We start from the raw sequence: 23,617 nt of genomic DNA, 5'->3' as shown, positions 1-23,617 counted from the left end.
GAGCTTTGTTATTTACCTGGGGACACAAGCTATCAGCCCCTAAAGCATTTAGGTGGACACGGTCATAGGACACGAAGAGAAACAATCCTGTGTGTTTAAGAATGTTGAAGACCCATTGTCCACAGGGGGCTGTTAGCTTTGGCTCAGCTGCCTCATTCGATCAGAATAGGATCACATCCCTGAGGTTCTTTTTGCTTTATAGTGAAATGATGTCACATTTCCTTTTTGGAGAGAAAAGATTACTCAGCCTGCAGATAATCATCAAAATGGTCTGGAGGAAGTTCTTTGGAAGGAAGGCAATTTGCTACGTTCTGGAAAGAAACGCATCTTAGTCACAGCCCTTACTGGACCAGGAGCTCCTTCAGGATTGAGGCTGGGTATGCCAGGTCTGTGTGGCACGGAGCCTGGCCTAGAGCGGCTATGAGGTAATATCCGTTGTTGTCCTTGTAGATTTCCCCCCCGGAGGGGTAAAGGGCAGGCAGGGAGGGAGGGGATATCTGGCCTATTCTAGTGAAGGAAGGCTTCCTTGCCTCTTCCGTAAATGTGGAAGACTCAAGATTTCATTTCACCCTATACTGGAGTATAGTCAGAGCCCTTGACAGAGTGCAGCTGGCACGGAATTCTCCTCGGCTGTCCCCTCGTCCTGCAGGGATGTTTGTCCAGCTAATTTGCACACTTGGGACTCCTGTGGAGCTTCTGTACACCCTCTGGGGCAGACTTTCCCAGGATTTATTATCTTCTTTCCTTTGTTGTCTGAGTGTTTTGAAGCTCCATGGGGACCTGATCCCACGGGAGATCCCTGGGGTGTAAGAGCCACGTACGTGGGATACGAGTCATCTTATAGTCAGTGACAACCTTTATTTCTTCCTTTTGTACTTCAGCTGATGGTGGATCTCTGCCCTGCTCCTTAAGTTCAGAGAAGCTCCGATCCTTGAATCTGGGGTCTGTGTCCCACAGTGAGATCCTGACCTGCATTTGCCACCAGACCCCAGGTTCTGAGTACGTTGGGCCTTTGTGTTCTCCCAGAGAAGAGATGGGGAAGTAGTAGGGGGCAGGTGAGTGGCTCTTTGGAGCCACCTGGAGAGAGTTTCTGGTTTACACCAAAGTTGGAAACTCCAAGCTCATACCCGGAGAGCACACAGAAGGTGGCCCATGGAAGAACATCATCACTAAAGAGGTACCAAGTCTAGAGTGAGGATTCTTTTTTTTTTTTTTTTTTTTTTGAGAGAGAGAGCGCGAGGTGGAGAGAGAGGCAGAGAGAGAGGGAGTGAGAGAATCTTAAGCAAACTCCATACTCAGCATGGAGCCCGACGCAGGGTTTGATCTCATGACCTGAGCTGAAATCAAGAGTCTGACGCTCAACGGACGGAGCCACCGGGGCGCCTCAGAGTAAGGATTCTTGACTTAAGTATAACCCAATCCTTTCTTCAGAGCAGCTCCAACTTGTCATCTCATTTCTTCGTTCAAAAGTTCTTTTGCTGAGTTGTTGAGGTTTGAAATACCAACCCATTTTCCAACCGAAGAAATGGAGGCACACAGAATTCCACTGGTTTGCTTAAGGTCACATAGACAAGGGGTGCCAAGGACTTTGGGGGGTTTTTGGCTCCCCTTCATCTCTGCCCTCCCCTTCCAGTCACCTCAAATTAACCTACAGTCTAAGCAGAATCAATTTTCTTGTTAATCAGCTGCGGCTTCAAGGCCATCCCTGGGGTCCCCCAAGACTGTCATCCCCTAGGCTCTCCCTTTGCTGAAAGTTGGCAGTAATCACATAGTCCATGAGCAATGGAAGCAAGATAATAAAAAGGTCTTCCTGGGATGTACCCTTAACGTTTTCAAAGAGCAACATGTCCTTTATTTCACTGATGCTCGCAATATCCCGGGAGCCCAGAAGAGCAGGTATTACTCCCATTTAAAGATTAGGAGCTAGAAGCTCAGAAAGTTCGGTGTCCCCTTTGGCTCCCTCTGCTCTCCAGGTCACCCCGGCACTGGGTCTCTGTTGCACATCTGGCTGCAGAGATGTTCCATGTATTTTCATGTGTCTGCATTTCCCTTGTGCTCCCATTACGGGGAGACTGTATGTGAGTAGCTTGGAGGAGCAGGTCATGCCTACTCAGTACAGAAGCTACCAGAATAATGCGAGAAGCTCTCAGTTAACTGGTCAGATTTGGCGGTAGGAATGCTAAGTAAGCCCCGGGGAGGTGGCATGGGGAAAAGATGGTGGGCTGTGGGGTCAGGCTGGCCTGTATTCTCCTCCAGACTCCGTCACTTGCTAGCTGGTTGAAGCAAGGCTCCTGGGAGCGTCCCATGCGAGGTCTCTTTCTTCCCCTTCGCAGCTACCTGGCAACGGAGGTCTTCGAGGGCTTAGTGGAGCGGAGTTTGGAAGGAGCTGAGATAGTACAGTTTTTCAGGAAGTTTAAAAGCAAGGTCGGTAGCTAAGAAAAGGAAATGATATGTAAAATCAATTCCACTTGTTTTGTTCCGCCTACGGGCCAGTGGGAGCGGGCCAGCCTAGATCCAGAGGCACCTGGTGTCTTAGAGCTGATGGGGAGGAGGGTTGCAGAGCCATCCACACCCACACAGGAGGGCGCTTCCTTCCGGAAGTGCTGGTGAGCTTCCTTGCTTTCTTGTTGCCTTGAGGCCAGTAGCTGAAGGTGGAAAGGAAATAGCACTTTAGCTCAGCGGGATGCTCAAACACGTACTCAGTCCTTTAGTCTAGCACAACTGATTGTATGCAGATTATAAACTAGTGACTCCTTTTGGCACTGGCAACACAGTTGTGGACAAAGGCACGGTCTTCAAGGAGCTGTGTGTGTGTGTGTGTGTGTGTGTGTGTTTATAGCCAAACAAATAAATGTCTAACAGATGACATTGAGGCTGTGACAAAAATGTCAAGGCAAGAAGGGGGTCAGAGTGTGATGGAGTTGCATTTTCAGGCAGACGGTCAGAACGGGCCTCTCTGCTCAAATGTCCCTATGCAGAGAATTGCAGGAAGTGCAGGAGGAAGCCACATAGGCAGAAAACAAAGACAAGAAGAGCAAAGGCCCTGAACGCCACTTCTTGCTGTTTCCTTCCATCTTTAGACCAGCCCTGCAAATCTGTGTGCCGTGTCCCCTGCATGGAGTTGAGAAAGCTAAGGTTCAGCGAGAGTAAGTGACTTTCCTGACCTAGAGCTGGTCCTTCATGGTGCCAGAGCTGAGCTCCGCTCCCCTAACTTCAGAGGCCGTGCTGGGAACCTAGGCTGTCCGCACCCGGAAGGTGTGAGATGGGCCATAGTTGTCACATTGCTGCAGGAGCGGAGAAGGGGGCATGCAGTGAGTGGCAGTAGGGAGCCTAGCTTCCTGGAGCACACCCCCCACTGCCTGCTTGCCCTGGGGTGGTGGCTGTTTGCCTGTGTGCTAGTGAGTTCTTTGGGCAACCCTTCTCACCACTGGGGACAAGCGTTCCGGAGGCCAGGCGGAGAGGGGAGGGGACAGGGAGCTGGTCACGCAGTGGCACATGCAAACAGCTGCGGGAATGCAGTTTGGATTCCCCTGCCTGAGCCCCAAACTGTTTTTCCATATTTGTCAGGGAAAACCTCGCCGAACGCCTGTGTGGCCTCTCTCTGCACTCAGTCACATTCATGACTGTCCCCTGTGACTGTCCCTTCCGTGCTGGCCCCTTGCTCCCTATATGCCCTTGGCTGATCTCCTCTTGACCCAGAGAGGAGGCCTGTGGGTTAATAGCTCCAGAGCCCGCGGGGCACCTGTCCAGAGGAGCTCACCTCACAGGCAGGCAGCTCCCGGGATGCAGGGGTGTCCTTCAGTGAGAGGCCGTGGCAGAGCGAGGTGGCCTGGGCAGGGGGAGGGGAGGCCAGCTCTTGCGTCAGGCCTGTGGACGTTTATGTCCCATCTCTGTCACATCCTAGTTCTTTGATCTGACACAAGTCACTTGCTGTCTCTGAGCTTGTTTTTTCAACTGCATGAAACCCAGGACAGTGCTATGTCTACAAAGCCTAGGTCATGGGGTTGCAGCCCGGTTGTCGGGTGAAAGGAGATGATCTAAGCCCCACAGAATGTGGGCCATGGGAGGAGCTCGGTAAACATCCTCTTCTCCCTCCTTGGAGGGAGGCTCCTCTCCTACGAACGCAGGACTTGAGTGCTCTGAGCAGAGGCTCAGCTCCTCCTGAAACTCACCCAGAAAGCTTTCCTCATTGAACACATCCCTGGTGACTCACACGAGTCCATGAGAAATGCATTCAGTTGGGTTGGACGTTGCCCTCTGTCTAGGTGTTTTTTTGTTTTTTTGTTTTTTTATCTCAATTTGGTTAGGAGGTGGTGGACCTGGGGTATGAGGGCACTGAGGAGTCTGACATCTGAATGGGGCTCTGCTGTCTTGCCCTCCTGCCTCGGTGGGGACCCCACCGTCTCCTCTCACGGATTCATCTTTCACAGATCTCCTCCCTGGCCATGCCAGTCTCTTCTGCTGAACCCGGATTGTTTATTATTATTGTTATTTTTTAAGATTTTATTTATTTATTTTTTTTGAGAGAGAGAGTGCACACGTGACAGAGTGCGTGAGCAGGGGGAGGGGCAGAGGGGGAGAGAGAAACAGACTCCCCGCTGAGCAGGGAACAAGACATGTGACTGGATCCCAGGACCCTGAGATCACGACCCGAGCTGAAGGCAGATGCTTAATGGACGGAGACCCCCTGGCGCCCTAGGCTTAGTATTTTGTCAGTCAAGGATTTGACTTTTGTCAGTTCAGGATTATGTTGTCCCTCACTGTGATGTGGTTGGGAAATTCTTTTCTGATCTCACCTAGCCTGTCTTCCTTCGGGGCCAGAGTAACTGCCCCCGCTCTGTTCTCCCAGAGGCATGAAAAGGAGCTCACCATGTTGCGTGGTAGCACTTGGATGCTTCCCTATCTCCCTCAAAAGACTCTGGGCTCTTTAAGAGCAAGGGTCATGCACTCTTATAGGTTTGGTGGCTAGTACAATGCTTGACATTCAGGGCCTCCTTGCGTGAGGAAGGAGTGACACCCAGGAGTGCGTGACTGGGGAAGTGGCAGGAACCTAAGTCTGGGTAAACCACATCCATTAATTACAGATTAATCAGTTTCAAATGCTGTCGATTTCAAAATTTGCCAACAGTTTGATAATTGGAGGACTCTTTCTTCCTTTTTTTTAATGAATAAGAGGGTATTAGTATATGTGTATTTTACACGCTTGGAAATTTTTGAGTGGTTTTCTCAGTATAAAGATCCAATCCATTGGACAGGTTGAGTTAGGGTCTTGGCTTTCAAAGAACGCAATTGGGTCTTGGGCAACAGAGGAAGAGATGATTCGATGATCTGCACGATCATGTAGGTTAAATGCTGTGCTTTTGGAAACCAAGACTCGGCTCCATTTTACTTTATTAAGTAGAGATTAGGGTCTGGGATACAATGAAGCCTGTTTATAATGCAGCAAGTCAAATTGGGCTTTTGCAGCGTGTCGGTGCTGCGAGCATCTGTGAGGATGAGCGCCCAGGAAGGGTAAGCCCTGCTCCTAAGCTGCCACATTATAAGGCAGCTTGCAGAGGGGAGAAATGTGCAGGGATTGTGTCCTGAAACGTCCTAGAGCCCGCAGAAGTATAAAGTGTCTGGGGCAGCGATGCCGTGATTTGGCCAGGAAGCCTGTGTTTATAGACCATTTGCTGTGGATTTAGGCATGGGGCAGATGCATGCTGGAATCTGAGGACTTTGACCTTTCCCTGGCTGGGTCTCCATGCACTTTCCTTGCGGTTGCCCGGAAATCATGCAATGTTGAAGTCAGCAGGAACCCGCTTAATTATTTTTTTTAGGGGAAGGAGCGAGGGTTTTAGATCTTGTCAACCGGAATTCAAACCCCAGTGTAGGCATCTGTGAGTGTAGGCAAGACATAATACCGCTTCCTCCAGAGGGTCCAAGATAGTGACTAATTCACCTGAGGTCGCAGAACCAGGACGTCGTAGTTTCAGTTACATATGGCTGCTAACCTATCCACTCCCAAACTTAGTGGCTTAAAGTAACAACAATCCCCTATTTAGCTCATAAGTCTGCAATGTGGGGGACGGCCCAGCAGGAGAGGCTGGTGGTGTCTGCTGGGTCTGCTGGGCTAGCTCAGCTGGGGGCTAACGTTCTGCTTCCCAGATGGCTCAGTCACCTGGCCGGCTGTCCGTGCAAGTTCCACCAGACCTCAGAGCTGCGAGCTTAGTTCCTTCCCGCCTCGGCATTTCTGCAGGCTGTTTGGGTTTCCTCACACCGTGGTGCCTGCGTTCCACAAAGCAGGAAGAGGAATCTGTGTCTTAGGACCTGGGCTTGGAAACTGGCACAGCATGCCTTCTGTCTCATTCTGTAGTCAAGCAGTCTCCAAGCCTGGGTCCAGGGGAAGTGGCCACAGTCTCCGTTTTTTACTAAGAGTGTCAAAGAATTTGGGGCTGTGATTTTAAACTGCTGTATAATGGAGACATTGTATCCTTTCATTTACTCTAAAACAATCTTATTTCTCTTATTCTTATTTACCTCTTGTTCCTCTCATTCACCTCTTTTTTATTTAAAAATTTTAAATTCCAGAATAGTTAGCATGCATGTTGTATTGGTTTCAGGTGTACAATACAGTCACCCAACAGTTGTATACATTACCTGGTGCTCATCACAATAAAGACCCCCTTAATCCCTTTCACCTATTTCAGTGCCCACCCCCCCCCCCCCCAGCCTACCTGCCCTCTGGTAACCGTCTGTTTGTTCTCTATAGTTAACAATCTATTTCTTGGTTTGTCTCTTTCCCCTCTCGCCCCCCCACCCTTTTAAAGATTTTATTTATTTATTTGACAGACAGAGATCACAAGTAGGCAGAGAAGCAGGCAGAGAGAGAGGGGGATGCAGGCTCCCTGCCGAGCAGAGAGCCCGATGCGGGCTCCATCCCAAGACCCCGAGACCATGACCAGAGCCGAAGGCAGAGGCTTAACCCACTGAGCCACCCAGGTGCCTCCTTTCCCCCTCTTTTATTCATTTGCTTTGTTTCCTAAATTCCACATATGAGTGAAATCCTACGGTCTTTGTCTCTCTCTGACTGATGTTTCACTTAGCACTCTACTGTTTAGATCCATTTGTGTTGTTGCAAATGGAGAGATTTCATTCTTTTTGGAGGCTGAGTAATACCCCATGGTGTCCATCCACCACAACACCTTTACCCACTCATCAGTCGATAGACACTGGGGCTGCTTCCACAGTTTGGCAACTGTAGAGGTTGACGCAATAAACACAGGGATGCATGTATCCCTTTGAATCAGTGTTTTTGTTTTCTTTGGGTAAATGCCCAGTAGCGGAATTATTGGATCATAGCGTAGTTCTATTTTTAATTTCTTGAGGAATCTCCATACTTTTTTCCACAGTGGCTGCACCAGTTTGCATTCTCTAGGTTTCCTTTTTAAATAATCTGTTTTTAATGATTTAGTGATTTGCCCGTGGTCCTATATCTCAAGTTGATGTTGGAACTTGGGTTCAAACACAATCCTGTTGATTCCGTCTCTCTCTCTTTTTAAAAAAACTTTATTTATTTGAGAGAGAGTGAGAACACAGAGGGAAAGTGAGAGGGAGAAGCCAACTCCCTGCTGAGCAGAGAGCCCCATGTGAGGATTCCAGGACCCCGAGATGAAGGGCGACGCCCAACCTACTGAGCCACCCAGGTGCCTGATTCTGTCTCTTGATGGCCCTGTTCACTCCCCAGGCCTCGTGCACGTGGCCATCATCACCCCATGCTACACCTGCAAAAACCTCCCCACCTATTTTCTGTGTCCCTTCTTCATCCTTCCACCAACGATGGTGGCACCAAGGATTTGGCACCAAGTCAAAGCTGCCTTGGTACAGCAAACATGGTTCTTATGAAGGGCAGAGGGCTTAGCTTGCACCTCTGCTTAAGCTCCTTGAGGCTGTCTGTCCTCAGACTGAAGCTTGGCTCTGTCCCTTCCCTTAACTTGGCTCCTCGCTCTTCATGACGTCCCCGCCTGCTCCTCAGCCTCGACAAGAGCTGTCTTCCCTCCATACTCGGCTCCAGGAGAAGTCAACATTTAAACTTTTCTCTACTGTGTATTGTCCCAAACATGGTGCTAAAGGCTTTAGAGGGATTATCTATTTTAAAATTTCATTGGTCTAGAAGTTAAATTCTTTGGTATTTAAAGCCAGGTATGCTTGATCAGGAAGCCAAGCTTTTTTTTTTTTTTTTTTTTTTTTAAGATTTTATTTATTTATTTCACAGACAGAGATCACAAGTCAGACAGAGATTATAAGTAGGCAGAGAGGCAGGCAGAGAGAGAGGGGGAAGCAGGCTCCCCGCCGAGCAGAGAGTCCGATGCGGGGCTCGATCCCAGGACTCTGGGATCATGACCCGAGCCGAAGGCAGAGGCCCCAACCCACTGAGCCACCCAGGAGCCCCAAGCTTTTTAACTTCCATGGTGACCTGTATCTACTTAACGTTTCCCAAATGCATGGTGTTCTCTCTGGTATCTGGAATTTTATATTTGTTGTGTTCTCTCTCTCTCTTTTCAAGATTTTATTTATTTATGGGGTGGGGAAGGGGCAGAGGGAGAAGTAGGGAGTCCGATGTAGGGCTTGATCCAGGACCCTGGGATCAGGACCTGAGGGGAAGGGAGGTGCTTAACTGACTGAGCCACTCAGGTGCCCCTTGCTGTGGTCTCTTTATATCTCTTTTATCTCACTCACTTATCCTTATCTTCCAGGTTCCAGTTGAGACAACACTTCCTCCAGAAAATATTCTTGGATTCCTCCAGACTGGTGGAGCTTCTCTGCTATTTCCTCCCATAATATCCCCATCTATATCCAGCACTTTAAATTTTGTACTGAAATTGCCTGTTTTCTGGACCTCCTCACAGACTACAAATTCTCTGAGGTCAAGGACAGTGTCTTGACTTTGCTTTCCTCTTCCAAGATGAAAGACGTTTCAGTGCACCATCCTCCCTGGTTCTCTTTGAACTGTCTTCTCCTATGAGGCCATGAGTGTCCTGACTTCCACGCCCACACATGCAGCCATACACCCCAAACTGGACCCACGTAACAGAGTTTGTCATGGTGGGCTTTGTTGGGGTGCATGAAGCACGCCTCCTCTTCTTTACACTCTTTCTCGCCATGTACCTGTTCACCTTGGTGGAGAACTTGGCCATCATTTTGGTGGTGGCTTTGAACCATCGGCTACGTAGACCCATGTATTTCTTCCTGACACACCTGTCCTGCCTTGAAATTTGGTATACTTCAGTGACAGTGCCTAAGATGCTGGCTGGTTTTATTGGGGTTGGTGGGGGCAAGAATATCTCCTATGCTGGGTGCCTGTCCCAGCTCTTCATCTTTACCTTCCTGGGGGCAACTGAGTGTTTCCTACTGGCTGCCATGGCCTACGACCGCTATGTGGCCATTTGTATGCCACTCCGATATGGGGCCTTGGTGTCGTGGGGCACCTGCATCCGTCTAGCGGCTGCCTGTTGGCTGGGGGGCCTCCTCACACCTATTGTGCCTATCTACCTCATGTCCCAGCTGACATTCTGTGGCCCCAATGTCATCGACCACTTCTTCTGTGACGCCTCACCCCTGCTAGCCTTGTCCTGCTCAGATGTCACCCTGAAGGAGACCACAGATTTTCTAGTCTCTCTGGCGGTGCTTCTGGCCTCCTCTATGGTCATTTCTGTGTCCTACGGCAACATCGTCTGGACGTTGTTGCACATCCGTTCAGCTGCTGAGCGCAGAAAGGCCTTCTCCACTTGTGCGGCTCACCTGACCGTAGTGAGCCTCTTCTACGGCACTCTTTTCTTTATGTATGTCCGGACCAAAGTGGCCTCCTCCATCAACTTCAACAAGGTGGTGTCTGTCTTCTACTCCATTGTCACACCAATGCTCAACCCCCTCATCTACAGTCTTCGGAACAAGGAGGTGAAAGGAGCTCTGGGCCGAGTCTTTTCCTTCAGGTCTTGGGGAGGCAGGTGAGGACCTAGTTTCCTTGACTTGGCTTTTCAGAAGGAGGGCGGAGAGGACTATGGGAGAGAGCAGTGACCTGGGTAGTCAGGAACCATGGATTAGGTATCAGTTAAAGTAAAATGTTCATCTGCTATAACAAGAGACACCTAACTGTAATGTAGCTTAAAGAAGGAAGATTTCCTCTTTCCTGCACGAGTCCAGAGTGAGTGTTCCAGGCTGGTGAGTGGCTCTGGTCAACAGGCATTCAAAGATCCAAGTTCTTCCGTCCGTAGGGTCAACATCCCTTAGGATGTTGGCAAACTGAGGGCTGTGGGCCAAATTCAACTCAGCACTTGTTTTTAATGACCTGGGAGCTAAGAATGGTTTTTATACCTTTAATACTTGATTGTAAACATATCAAGAGAAGAATAATATTTCATGATGCATAATCCTTTAATAAAATTAAAATTTCAGGGTCAATAAATCAAGTTTTACTAGAATATAGTCACACCATATTTGTTGTCTATGACTCCTTTTGTGCTACAGTGACCAAGTAGTTGTGACAGAGACCATTTACCAGTCCCCAGTCTAGGGGCTTCTTGTTATTTACATGGTCAACACAGGGTTCCAGAGAGCAAGAAGGCTGAGGATAGATCACAGAGGAAACAACCCCCCCATCTTAAAGTTTTTCCACTAGATGTAGAAACCATCATTGGTTTCTTGGTAAGAATCTAGCCATAAGTCACATCTAATTGCCAGGCTGCTAAAAACAGTCCATAGCTAGGCATCCAGATACCCAGCACCAGTTTGATTATTGTTGAGAAAAAGGAGAGGACAAATTTTGGCAGCCAGCAGTTTCCACCACAAAGTCCCCAGAACTACAGCTGATTTTCTGTGTGATCTATATACTTATTTCTTCGTAGCTACATTGTCTGATTTGAAATAAAGATGCACCTGTCGCTTTCACCAAGCTGCTTTGAAAATGCATTTAAGAAGATGCATTGAAGAAGATCTGTATGGCAATGTCAGCTCACTTGAAGTAAGCCTTAAAAGACAATTATAACTCAAGTCATTCCCTACACTTAGATAGTTGTACTCTTAAACATTTACAATCACCATTTGAATGTTCATTCCAGAAATTATAGAATATGGAAGAGGAAAATGTGGAGCTTGACTGGGTCGGGGGAAGAACGGATTTTCTGTGATGGTGTTTCTTGCCTGGCCAAGAACGGACACATTATATGACAGTCCCCGTAGGATCACGGTCTCTACACCCCTGCCCCACCCAGTGTCTTAGCTGTTGCTTAATGCTTAGTAGAGAGGGTGCAAGTCACACATTTTGAATACCATCTCATTTGTTGAATATTATATATAATTTGTTGAATATTACATATGTGCTTTGTATTTTTTTTATAGTTATCTCTTGTGGCTTTTTACAATTTTCTTTTTTTTCCTAATTTTTAAAATTTAATTTAAAAATTTTTTAATAAACATATAATGTATTTTTATCCCCAGGGGTACAGGTCTGTGAATCGCCAGGTTTACACACTTCACAGCACTCACCATAGCACATACCCTCCCCAATGTCCATATCCCCACCACCCTCTCCCGTCCCCCCACCCTCCCCAGCAACCCTCAGTCTGTTTTTTGAGATTGAGTCTTTTATGGTTTGTCTCCCTCCCGATCCCATCTTCTTTCATTTTTTTCTTTTCCTGCCCCCCAAACCCCCCACATTGCATCTCCACTTCCTCATATCAGGGAGATCATATGATAGTTGTCTTTCTCTGATTGACTTATTTTGCTGAGCATAATACCCTCTAGTTCCATCCACGTCGTCATGTGCTTTGTATTCTTTTGGGTGATGGCAAGATGCATAAACAGTGCAAAGAAGAGAAACTTTCAGGATCAAAAATAAGAATTCTTATGAATGAAATAAGAGCAGAACTTTTAGACACCTGACCTGAGTAGATTTGAACACAAAGTGCATTTGACTTTTAGATTTCTGGCTGAGGGAAACAAAGCAAAACATACTGGGTATACAAAAGAGTTCTCCAGAGAAACAGAACCAATAAGATCTATCTATTATCTATCGTTATAATGATAATAACTCTCTATTTAGATAGACTGAGAGGTTTGTTAGAGGTATTGGCTCACACAATATGGAGGTTGAGAAGTCCCATGATCTGTTATCTGCAAACTGGAGAACCAAGAAAATCAGTGGCATAATTCAGTCTGAGCCTGAAGGTTTGAGATCAGGGAAACCAATGGGGTAAGTTGTGGTAAAGCCCAAGAATCAGGGGCACTAATGTCTAAAGGCAGGAGAAGATGGATGTCGCAGCACCAGCCAAGGGACCAAATTCTCCCTTCTTGTTCCTTTTTGTTCATTCAGGCCCTTGATAGCCTAGAGGATTGACGGTAACTGTATTGAGGAGAGCAATCTTCTTGATTTAATCTACTTATTCAAGTGCTAATCTCCTCAGAAAACCCCTCACACACACCCCAAAATAACATTTTAATGACAGTCTGAGCATTTCTTAGACCAGTGAAGTTGACATAAAATGAACCATCATACTGGGTCACATTCTCATTTACTGTTCCAGAAAGAATTAAAATTCAAACATACGGAATGCTTTCTGGATTTTGACTCTAAGAACAATTCTATGGGAAGTATTGGTAAAGCTTACAGTTTTGAGCTTGTGGAAGATAAATTACTTAAAACGGTAAAAACTCAGAGACATACTTTTAGAAAAGATTCTACGTATGTAAAAGTTGAGTCTTGCTTTAATAAAATCTGACATGAGAAACCGAACTGATAATATAGGTCAACTATACTTCAATTAAAAAAAACAAAAAAACTGAAAAAAAGAAGCCTTTGTGAGTGTGATTATTTGCACTGTAAAGCAATCACTCCCTTAAAAAAAGAGTTGCCTACCAGAATCTGGAATGCTGGTGATGACATGATATGTGTAGGTATTGGCAGAGAAAGCTTTTCTTTTTAATTATAATTAGTTAATTAATTATCTTCTGGCTTTGTTTTTGCATTATAATTGACAAAATATCATATTACTTTCAGGGGTACAACATGGTGATTCAATATTTTTATGTATTATGAAATGATCACCTTGGTAAGTCTAGTTACCATGAGTCACTAAACAAAGCTAGAACCATTCCTTATGCATATTCCTTATGCTATACATTATATCCCGGTGACTTATTTTATTTTATTTATTTATTTTTGTCATTTTTAAAATAATTTTTTTATTTTTTATAAACATATAATGTATTATTAGCCCCAGGGGTACAGGTCTGTGAATCGCCAGGCTTACATACTTCACAGCCCTCACCATAGCACATACCCTCCCCGATGTCCCCGATGTCCATAACCCCACCCCCCCTCTCCCGACCCCCCTCCCTCTGGAAAACCTCAGTTCGTTTTGTGAGATTAAGAGTCTCTTATGGTTTGTCTCCCTCCTGATCCCATCTTGTTTCATTTATTCTTTTCCTACCCCCACACCCCCCCATGTTGCTTCTCCACTTCCTCATATCAGGGAGATCATATGATAGTTGCTGGTGACTTATTTTATTTTATTTTTTTAAAGATTCTATTTATTTATTTGACAGAGATCACAAGTAGGCAGAGAGGCAGGCAGAGAGAGAGGACAGAAAGCAGGCTTCGTGCTGAGCAGAGAGCCCGATGTGGGGCTCCATCCCAGGACCCTGGGATCATGACCTGAGCAGAAAGCAGAGGCTTTAACCCACTGAGCCACCCAGGCGCCCCCTGGTGACTTATTTTAAAGTGGAAGTTTCGAAGGCTGAAGATTTTAAAGCCACTACTAATGGGAGATCCTTCCACAATGACGATAAATTATGAAATCATGACAGATACATACTCTTGTAAATAGGGCATTTCTGAGAATATGATTCCTTCTTTGGGGGATACAAGAGAGACCCAGAGGTACCCAGAAAATGTCACAATGAATAATTTGAGAGAAGTAAGACTTGGGTTTTCTTTTTTTTTCTTTTCATTTTTTAAAATTTAAATTCAATTAATTAACATATAATGTATTATTGGTTTCAGAGTAGAGGTCAGTGATTCATCAGTCTTGTATAAGACCCAGGGTTCATTACATCATGTGCCTTCCTTAATAAGACTTGTTTTTTAATAATTTTTTAAATTTCATTTTTATTTATTTACTTATTTGAGAGAGACAGAGACATAGCAAGAGGGAGCATGCAGAGGGGTGAGGAGGGAGAAGCAGACTCTCTGCTCAGCAGGGAGCCTGATGCAGGACTCGACCCCCAGGACCCTGGGATCATGACCTGACCCAAAGGCAGACGCTTAACCAACTGAGCCACCCAGGCTCTCCAAGAGAAGTAAGACTTATTGAGACGGAATGCTGTGAAGAACGCTGCTCACCTTGTTTTTCCTATTCTGGGGACCTAGATATCGACTTAATTGTTAGTTAGGGACTATGTGGGGGCCATCCTGGAGAAGGAACTTTGAGTTGGGGCTTGGTGTGAGTGACAGGATCTACATACTGAAATCAGAACTCTGCACTTTGCTGTGTGCCATTATGTAGCCATTGTTGAAGGCTTTGATGCGGGTCTATGGGACACCATTCTGTGGTTCCACATTCTTTTTATCCTTTACACCTGTGTTGGGATTCCCATTCCTTTTTTCAGAGGTCTTAATCCATAGTTGGTCTCTTTTTCAATTTTCACATGTGAAATCCTTAGAAATCCTTGACTTCCAAGTTGTTTGTCAAAACACTGGCTTTGGCTGTGGGACGCTACAGCTTTCTGTTTATTATTTTTTTCTGCAATTTTCTTTTTTTTAATGTTTCAATTTTTTAATATAGATTTTAGGACAGTTTTCTGTTTTTCTAAATTGAGCTGTTCTATTTATATCCTTATTTCCATTGATGGCTTCATTGCCATGATCTAAATATCGTTCTTAGCCAGTAAGAGGTGAGCATTTTAAACCCCCTTTGGGGTTTGAAATGGATCTCATTTCCCAGAAACATAGATACTTTGATACCTTGAGACCGTCTCTGTAGTGCCATTCGGTTCTGTCCCTCCCCAGAGGGCAGTCCAGGAGAACTAACATTTAATTAATTGATGCCCAATACTTTGTGGGCTTCATTAGCACCCCCACTTTCCCATGGAAGTTGAGGGGCTTTATTCAGAGCAGACTTTTCTCTCATGGTTGCTCGGTGGTGTCTGTGACAGTCACCTGTCATCTACCCAAAGGTAAGCGGCCATCTAGAGCAGGTGCAGGTAGTTAGAACAGTTCCACAAGAGATGTCCTCAGTTTGCTCCCATCAGGTTAGGTTGGAAATGTTAGATCACAAGCTTTTGCAAGGGCTCTACTTGAGCCTTTCTGAAGGTCCCTTCGCAGGACACGGCTTGGAGCCAGGGTATCATAAAAGTTTCAGTTATTCAGCAAAGAGTCAAGACATCCAGGTTTGCCATTCCGTATAATTTTATTGATCATGTGCACATGATTTATTGATCCCTTTGCACACGAAGAAACTGTTGTACAGAGAAGTAATGTAACTAGTCCAAAGTCACACAGAGAAGGAAACAGAGAACTAGGTCTTTAAACTTATTCATCTAACTGCACAATGGTGGCCGCATATATTGGTCCCTTCTTGGCATCATTTCCCTTCTTGTAAAAGGACAGGGTGGATGGGTGGCTTGAAATAGCAACTTTTGAGTGTTTAGTATGTGCTGGGCACCCCCCACATTTTCTCACTTCATCCTCACATCATCCTAGAGTGAGCCTTATAGTCTCATTTGACATCAGTGGACCCTGAGGCTCAGAGAGGTTCACATAGCTGCAACATGGAGGCGCTGCGGGGATCTGAGCCAGGACTCTCTGATTCCATCCCACTGCTCTGCCTCGCTGCCTGCTCTGTAAGATCTCCTCCAAGGCTAGCTTTGCAGACATTGACTTATTCATTCACCAAGCAGCTCTTCTGTCTCCTCTCCTCACCAGGCACTGGCTGCCTGCTGAGCGGCTGCAGGATGAATGAGACAGATGCTCCCATCGAGGACAACATTACTGCAAACGTGTCTCATGTCCCTTTGAAGGTAGAAGCCGTTAAGTGACAAGGAAGGGTGCAGGCCAGTGTCATAGAGCGTGTTGTCCTGGTGGCCAGCCCAGGAAGGCATCCTTGGGAACACAACATTCCCCACTGTCTACTTCTGACCTCCCCCAAGATGACGCCTGCCAAGCATTTGTTCTTTTATGTTCTTCTCTGGGTGGAGAATGATGATGTAGCATTTGGGAAAGAAGAGGCAGGACAAGAGGCCTGCTCCTGGTGCTAAGATGGTAGAGACCTCCACGACCACCATGTCCCTGCCTTGAGTGCTCATGTGGGCAGTGATGAAGGAGGCCCAGACACAGGAGCACACACACATGCTAAGAGTGATATGCTTGCTTCTTTGAAGGTGTCAGGCAGCCGGCGGGCGGGAAAGGCCACCAGCAAGCTGGCCCAAGTACCCCAACATAGCACAGAACAGTTCCAAGGAGCCCTCATCACCCTTTACTGTCATCATGGATCCAGGCTCAGTAGAGTTTGCGGGCCGTGGGGGCCATCTGATCACCCAGAGCGCACACAAGGCTGCCTGGACCAGGGAACAGACAATGGGGATGGTGCTGGGAGAACCGGCCCCGCCCACCTCCTCATCTGGGTTTCTGGCCAGGTGGCGTGGAAGGCTGCCGCCACCGTGATGGTCTTGGCCAGCATAGGGGACACACAGGCTGTGAAGTTGACCCCAAAAGCTGCCTGGCGCACAGCACCAGTGAACGGTCCTGGGTGCCCGAAGCACAGGAAGGGGCAGAGGAAACAAAAGGCCAAGGAGGACGGCAAAAGGCATTGGCTCCGACGATGGGTAGTGGTGGTGCTGCGTGAACATGCCTGAAAGACCAGGGCAAGGGGGAGGAGCAGGGCTGGGCAGACAGCAACGCTGCGCCGAGGGGCTCGTGGGAGGACGGGACGTCAAGTGTTTTGGGGATGCGCTGACTTTTCTCATCTTTCAGTTTGCCTTGATCTGCAGGGTGTAGGGAAGTGGAAGTCGAGTTAATGGAAATCTGGAAGTCTAGATCTTGCCTAAGACATTCCTCGGACAGGCTCATCTTACGACTGTGGGTGTCTCCACGTATTCATAGCAGCGTCCCATCAGACGCATTACTTAGTTTCCTCCTTGGTGCCAGACATGACTGGGACTAGGCAACAGAAACACTCTGGGGCAAGCACACATTTTGCACATTTCTGTATTCCATGCTGCTCTGAGGAGCGTGAAAAATGCTTAGTAAATCCTTGTGTCACCCACATATATTTGTTGAGTTGGGCCACTGAAGCCCAGGAAGGCCACAGGAGGGAGTTTTAGCAATGACCTTGGCTGGGGGCAATGCTGGGCCTAGATACCGAGAGATTCCAGAAATACTTCGGCATAGGGAAGCAGCAGAGAGCCTGGCCCGGTGCCCAGACTAAAGCCCCGTTGCCTGGTGTGAATCCTGACTCTACTTGAACCAGCTGTGTGAGCTTGGCTGTCTTATGCTGCCTCTCCAATTTCTCCTCTGTAGAAAGGGGACATACTCCTAGGGTCGCTGCGAAGACGTAATGTATTAATGCATTCAGGGTGATTGCAACATTACTTAGCATGGAAAAGCCCTTGAAAAGTGTTAAGTATTATTACTCTTCTAGCCTTTAAAAACCTCACGCAACACAGTACTGATGAAATCACCCCAAAACCCACTTTAAAGAAGCTGTGCCTAGTTTGAAAGCCTCCTTTGAGTAGGAAGGGGATATTTCTTCTACTCTGACTTTGTTTCTATAACTTTGCTTCAGTATTTGTAAGTGGCATGCAGATGAGCGTTCAACAAACAGCTCTTTGGGGGAAAAGCCAGGATTTTTAGGATTCCAGGTTTCCATGGTGAGCAAGCAGCTTGCACAATTCCTGAAAATTTTACAATTGACTCTGATCCCCGGTAGGAGCCACTCTTCTCTTCTAGTTATAGAGCCCTGACATCTTTCATCATAAGGGATCTGAGCCCAGGAGATGTTGACGCTGAATTCAGTGGCCCTTGCTTCCTCAGTGCTAGCCTGTGGCTCAGAGCAAGCTGGAAAGGATAAGGATCCAAACGGGGTGTCTTAGCTGCTCCCGTGCATGGGCACAGGTGCTCCCAGGAAAGGTCCGTCTCCTGGAGAACAGGACATCAGGTTCTGATAGGCGGCAAGCAAGGCTCTGGCTGCCAGGGAGACTTGGTAAGTGGCCGTCAGATCATGCAGTTTGAAGGCAGACAGGTGGACAGCTGTCAAGTTCTCATGGCCTGTGTAGGGCTGAGCCACTTTTCTGGCACTTGGGGTGGAAGGTCCTGATCCAGGCCACCTGCATCCCTTTAGCTCCTTCCAGAGCTTTCTCACCAGACCCTTGCCCGGGCTGGTGGCTGTGCTCAGCGCCAAAGGGAAGTCCTTGAAGCCTGGCAGGAATCCCGAGTGGACCGTCACCTCAAGCTGCCATTCAGCAAGGTATGGGCTCTGGGGCCCAGCCCTGATGGGATGTAGAGGAATGCGGTGGAGAAGACCACGTCCTCCCGGTTTCATTCTTCTCCCAGACGGCCTCTGCCAGGAGCCTGAAGTGGAAGCAGCAACAGTCACAGGTGATGGCCGCAGCGGCAGGGCTGGCGGTGACCGCTGTGGCCGTGCTGCGGATGCTGTGGGCTTGGCTGCCGATCCTCTTGGAGAGGATCCTTCTTGGAGAAGCCCACACAACCGTCCGCGTGCCTCATCTCCGTCCGCAGCTGCTGTTCCAGACACTCAAAGTTGCTGCTGTCAGGACCCAATGTTGTGCCCGAGTTTTCGCGTCCAAGAGGCCACCAAGGAGCCAAGCACCGATGCAGTCGCATGAGGGTTTATTTGACAAGCTTAAGCCTGGGCCCAAGTATACCCGACACAGTGGAGTAGGGACTTGGACGCCGAACCAGATTACAGGCAGAGTTTTTAAAGGCAGAGTAGGGGTGGACTCGGCGGTGGGTGAGGACAAAGGGGGTTATGGATGATGTAAGTCTCTAAGGAATTTTGGAAGCAAGGTCTCCAGGACATTGAGGGGCTAGCTGTTGTCTGGGGAAAGTGTTATTCATTGCCAATAATAAAAATTTTCTTGTGAGACCCTTTAGATGTATATCAGTGTGTCATATGCTTGGGAATGATCGCTGACACTACCTTGGAGGTTTAGAGATAAAGCTTCACATTTCTCCTATCAAGTGTCCTTGTTCGTGAGATTTAGGTTTAGAAGAAATTTAACTTTATTTACATTTCCTTCTGCCTCAGCCTCCTTCAGTTTTATGGTGGGGAGGGCGACATTAGGGCTTAAGGAACTGAGTTATTTGTCTCTTGAAATTGTGCTATTGATAAGGTAACTCCTTTGTTTGTAGATCTCTAGGACATTTGTAAACCAAGGGAGACTCCTGTCCTGCAGGATTGTGATCTCTGAGAGTTAACTATTTGTTTCTCGTTTATGGCAGTCAGGGGTGCCTGAGGAATGTCACACATATTACCGAGAGGAGGGGAGCGGGTGGAGAGGGGGTGCAAGGTGCCAGCTTTTGCTTTGCCAAGATGGCTGTACTTATGTCAGGGCTAGACTTGAGGTGGGTGCAGCCTTATTTTTCTTGGCCTCCACACCATCAGGCCCACCCAGGTCCAGTTAAAGTGGCTTAAGAGTTTGGCTAGGACCCATGGCTGGTGGGCGCTGCTGGCATCGTGCGGAGGAAGGACACGAACCGGGACAAGTCAGAGAACTAGGGGTGCTGGCATCCATGGCTGATGGGGGGGGGAAGCGGGGCTGCATATCCATGTGGGGAAGCTCACCACCCCTGCTCCGTGTCCTGGACCCGCTGTCACTGCTCTCCTCTCTCCCTTCTATTACTGTAAACAGATTTTTTAAAAAAATTTTGATTTACAGAAAGCTGTGCATTTACAACTTGATAAGTCTGGAGATAAGTGAAACCATCAGCACAATCTATGCCATAAACGTATTCATCACTCCAAAGGTCCTCCCACCCTCTTCTCTGGTATATCGGTCCGGTTTTGTGTGATAAGAGCACTTAGCACACGCTTTACCCTCTTGGCTAGCTTTTAAGAACACAGTACAGTATTGCCAACTCTAGGATTTATTCTGTGCAGGGGGTCTCTAGAACTCAGTGGGTATAACTGAGACTTCATGTTTTCCTTTCTCCCAGGCCTGAACCACTTCTCTGTTATCTGCTTCTGGGAATCTATTTTAATTCATCCTATAAGTAGGATCAGGTTGTATTAATCCTTCTGGGTCTGTCTTTTATCTTTAAATATTATCTCAGCCTATCTCATCATGCCACTTCCAGGTCCTTCCAAAGCCTATAGGCTCAGGCCTGAGACGCCAGTTCCCCAGAAGGACAGCGGTGGACTGAAGAGTGTGTAGTAGGAAGCCAGTGGGAAAAGCAGAGGAGTAAGGTGCTGAGCGACTTGTTTTTATGCATTGCATAACTCTTTTTTTTTAAAATTTTATTTATTTATTTGACAGAGATCATAAGTAGGCAGAGAGGCAGACAGAGAGAGAGAGAGAGGGAAGCAGACTCCCCGTTGAGCAGAGAGCCCGATGCAGGACTCCATCCCCGGACTCTGAGATCATGACCTGAGCTGAAGGCAGAGGCTTAACCCACTGAGCCACCCAGGGGCCCCGCATTGTATAATTCTCGACATCGCTTGAGAAGTAAAGGCTCAAATGAATTAAAAACTTGAATAATCATGAGAAGCATAGAAACAAGATATAGAACTTCCAAAGCATTGGGAAAAAAAAAGGTTAAAAAAATTAGCCTATTTCAAGAAAGGACAAAACAAGAAAGCATAATATATATGAATGAAAAATGAATGGAAAAAAAAAGAAAGAAGTCATAGAAACACCTTCTAACTAAAAAACACATAAAACAGCTTCCTATTTGTTATTTCTAGTATTATGTTTAAAAATTTCTTTTGATGGAAAGTTATGACAAATCCTAAGAGATAGAAACTTCTATGGGAGGGCCAAATGGGATCAAACATGCCAGCAAACTGAGCAAATGTGAAAGGTTCAATGACTCCAGCTAAGAAGAGCAGCACACATGCACAGCACACATAGCACAGCACACAGGTACACAACATACACACAGCACACATGCATACATGCACATAGCACACACATGCAGTGCACAGTGCACACACACAGCACGCACACACATGCACAGCACACACATGCATAGCACACAGGTACACAACACACACATGCACACAGCACACATGCAAACAGCACACACAGCACACATGTGCACAGCACACATGCACACAACACACAACACACACATGCACACAGCATGCATGCACACAACACACACAGCACACACATGCAGCACACAGCACGCATGCACACAGCACACACAGAGCACACACATGCACAGCACACAGGTACACAACATACACATGCACACAGCACACGTGCAAACAGCACACACACAGCACACACGTACACAACACACACATGCACAGAGCACACAGGCACAGAGCACACATATGCACAGCACACAGGTACAACACACACATGCACACAGCACACACACAGCACACACGTGCACAGCACACACACACGCAGGACACACACTGCAGTGGAAGGCTCCGAGACAGAGACAGGTGCTCGGGTGTGGGTGAGAAAGGGAGGCAGACACACAGAGGCTGTCAGCCGTGTATGCAGGCACGCAGACGGACATACACTTGCAGAGACAGATGGCCAGAGACACAAGCAGAGAGCCCTGAGTAGGTGTGCAGACGCATACTGGGATGCCCCTGACAAACACGTAGGCAGAAGAAGACAGACAGACATGGGGTGGAGTGACACTGGGTCTGGCTACAGGCGTCCTGGGCACCTTTCTGCATGGACCTTGCAGGCTCCCAGACTGGAATGTGGCAATGGACCAGTGCAGCCCTGGAAATAGCTCAGACGTCTGTGGAAGCTGAATGGGTGGGGATGGGTGCAGACAGGTGCCAGCCTGGGGAGGCCTTCACTTTGGGCCCATGCACAACCCCTACGTGCATCTTTCCTCAAGTCCAGTGCCAGGATGCTAAAGCCATTCCTAGGCCTCCAGCTGCAGAGCTCTTCTTGCCCTCAAACCGAAGGAATATGAGCATTGTGCAGAGAGAGAAGGGGACTTGCCTTGGGTGACTCAGTGACTCCAGGAGGGCCTGGACTAGAATCTAGTCTGACACCCGAGCTCTCAGAGCCAGGGCTGTCCCTGCCAAGGGGCCCTGGAGGTTGGGTGAGAGGTCTAGGACCCCCGGCTGCCTGCAGTGATCAGGAAGGCTCCCGCTCCCCTCCCTCCTTCCCTGGGTGGCCGTGCCTCCCTAAGGATAAGAGGTCCACCCGCCCTTGCTACAGCAGTTGCTCCGGAGGTTGCCGGAACCTTGCCTGTGGCCAATCCAGCACCGCATGTAAGGGCGTCACAACCCTGATGAGCATGTCTCCTTCGGTGGAGAAGCCATCTGAGGGCCTGGATGTCGGCAGGTAGCCAGGGGCGCGGACAGTGTCCCCGCGGTCACTGCCAAGAGCAGGGACACAGGGATAACTGGACCAGCCTTAGAGGCTCTCCTTTCCTGAGGGCATGTGGCTGGGGGTCCATGGTGTCAGACCACCTGGGCCTGGCTTCCTCCGGGAGGCGCTGGGCACATCTGCTGGGTCTTCAGGGGACCTTGGAAAGAAGGTGAGTGAGTGTGGCTGAGCTCCTGGCCTTTGCCCTATGTGCCTATTCTTTCAGAGTTGTGCAGGGCTCTGCAACCCTCTTCTGGGCCTGGCTTGCAGCACCCCGATTCCTGCGTCACTTGTCTTCACAGCTACTCACTCTCTTTGCTTGCCGGCTGAGGACCCAGCAGAGAGAGCCTGCCGCCCTGGGCGCAGGAGGGGTGCCCTGCCCACCGGCACCTCCTCTCTTCTGGGGACCTGCCATGCGGGCTTGTGTTTATGGAGTTGTCCACCTTCCTGCCCCAGGGCCCCTGCTTACACCCTGCGATCTTCAAAGCCAGAATCACCACCACGATGCACAGGGGAGGCTGGGGCCTCCAAGGACAGGCTGAAGCAGCGAAGCAGCCCGTCAAGTCTGTGGCCGCAGGCCTCAGGGTCCCCGGGGAGGAGTACACTTGACATCATGCTCACAGAGGGACACAGCCAGGGTGGGCTGGCCTTGGGGTTCGGCTTCAACCTGTTTGTGGTCTGAATACTATCCCATCTCTCTCGGGCAATTCACTTCCTCTCTCTGGGACCTCGATTTTCTCCTCCATGACAGGAACACTTGGCTTCAGCAGGTGGTCCCGAAACTCTGTTTTGAGAGCGCAGCTGTCCACAGCATGCCATCAGAGCTCCGTGACGCCTGCTGGGTCCCCTGCTCCTCCCGGGGCTCTCTTGGCCCCTGGCGTCCTCCTCCTGCAAGGGGCACAGTTTGATGCCTTGGATGAGTGACCTCTGAGGCTCCGTTCAGGCCTGAGTCTCCTTTCCAAGCAGCATGATGGGGACCGTCACGACTCCTGACCCGGAAGGCACTGGGGCAGAGGAGAGGCCCGGGGAGTCCAGCCTCAGGCTCAGAAGTGAGCTTTGG

The 23,617-nt window shown here is 48.2% G+C and overlaps 1 protein-coding gene across 1 annotated transcript; it reads left to right on the top strand.

Annotated features, from left to right (window-relative positions):
- Positions 1-9,036: 9,036 nt before the first annotated feature.
- OR6Q1 (olfactory receptor family 6 subfamily Q member 1) lies at positions 9,037-9,990 on the top strand (the record flags this gene model as incomplete). The annotated part of the gene is made up of 1 exon (XM_080816196.1): positions 9,037-9,990. One exon carries the CDS (start codon positions 9,037-9,039, stop codon positions 9,988-9,990), a length of 954 nt encoding a protein of 317 aa, XP_080672322.1.
- Positions 9,991-23,617: the final 13,627 nt, after the last annotated feature.

This window comes from Martes martes (genome assembly GCF_963455335.1).
Source record: "Martes martes genome assembly, chromosome: 10".
In the NCBI taxonomy this organism is placed as follows: Eukaryota; Metazoa; Chordata; class Mammalia; order Carnivora; family Mustelidae; genus Martes; species Martes martes.
This window is presented reverse-complemented; position numbering and strand designations above follow the sequence as displayed.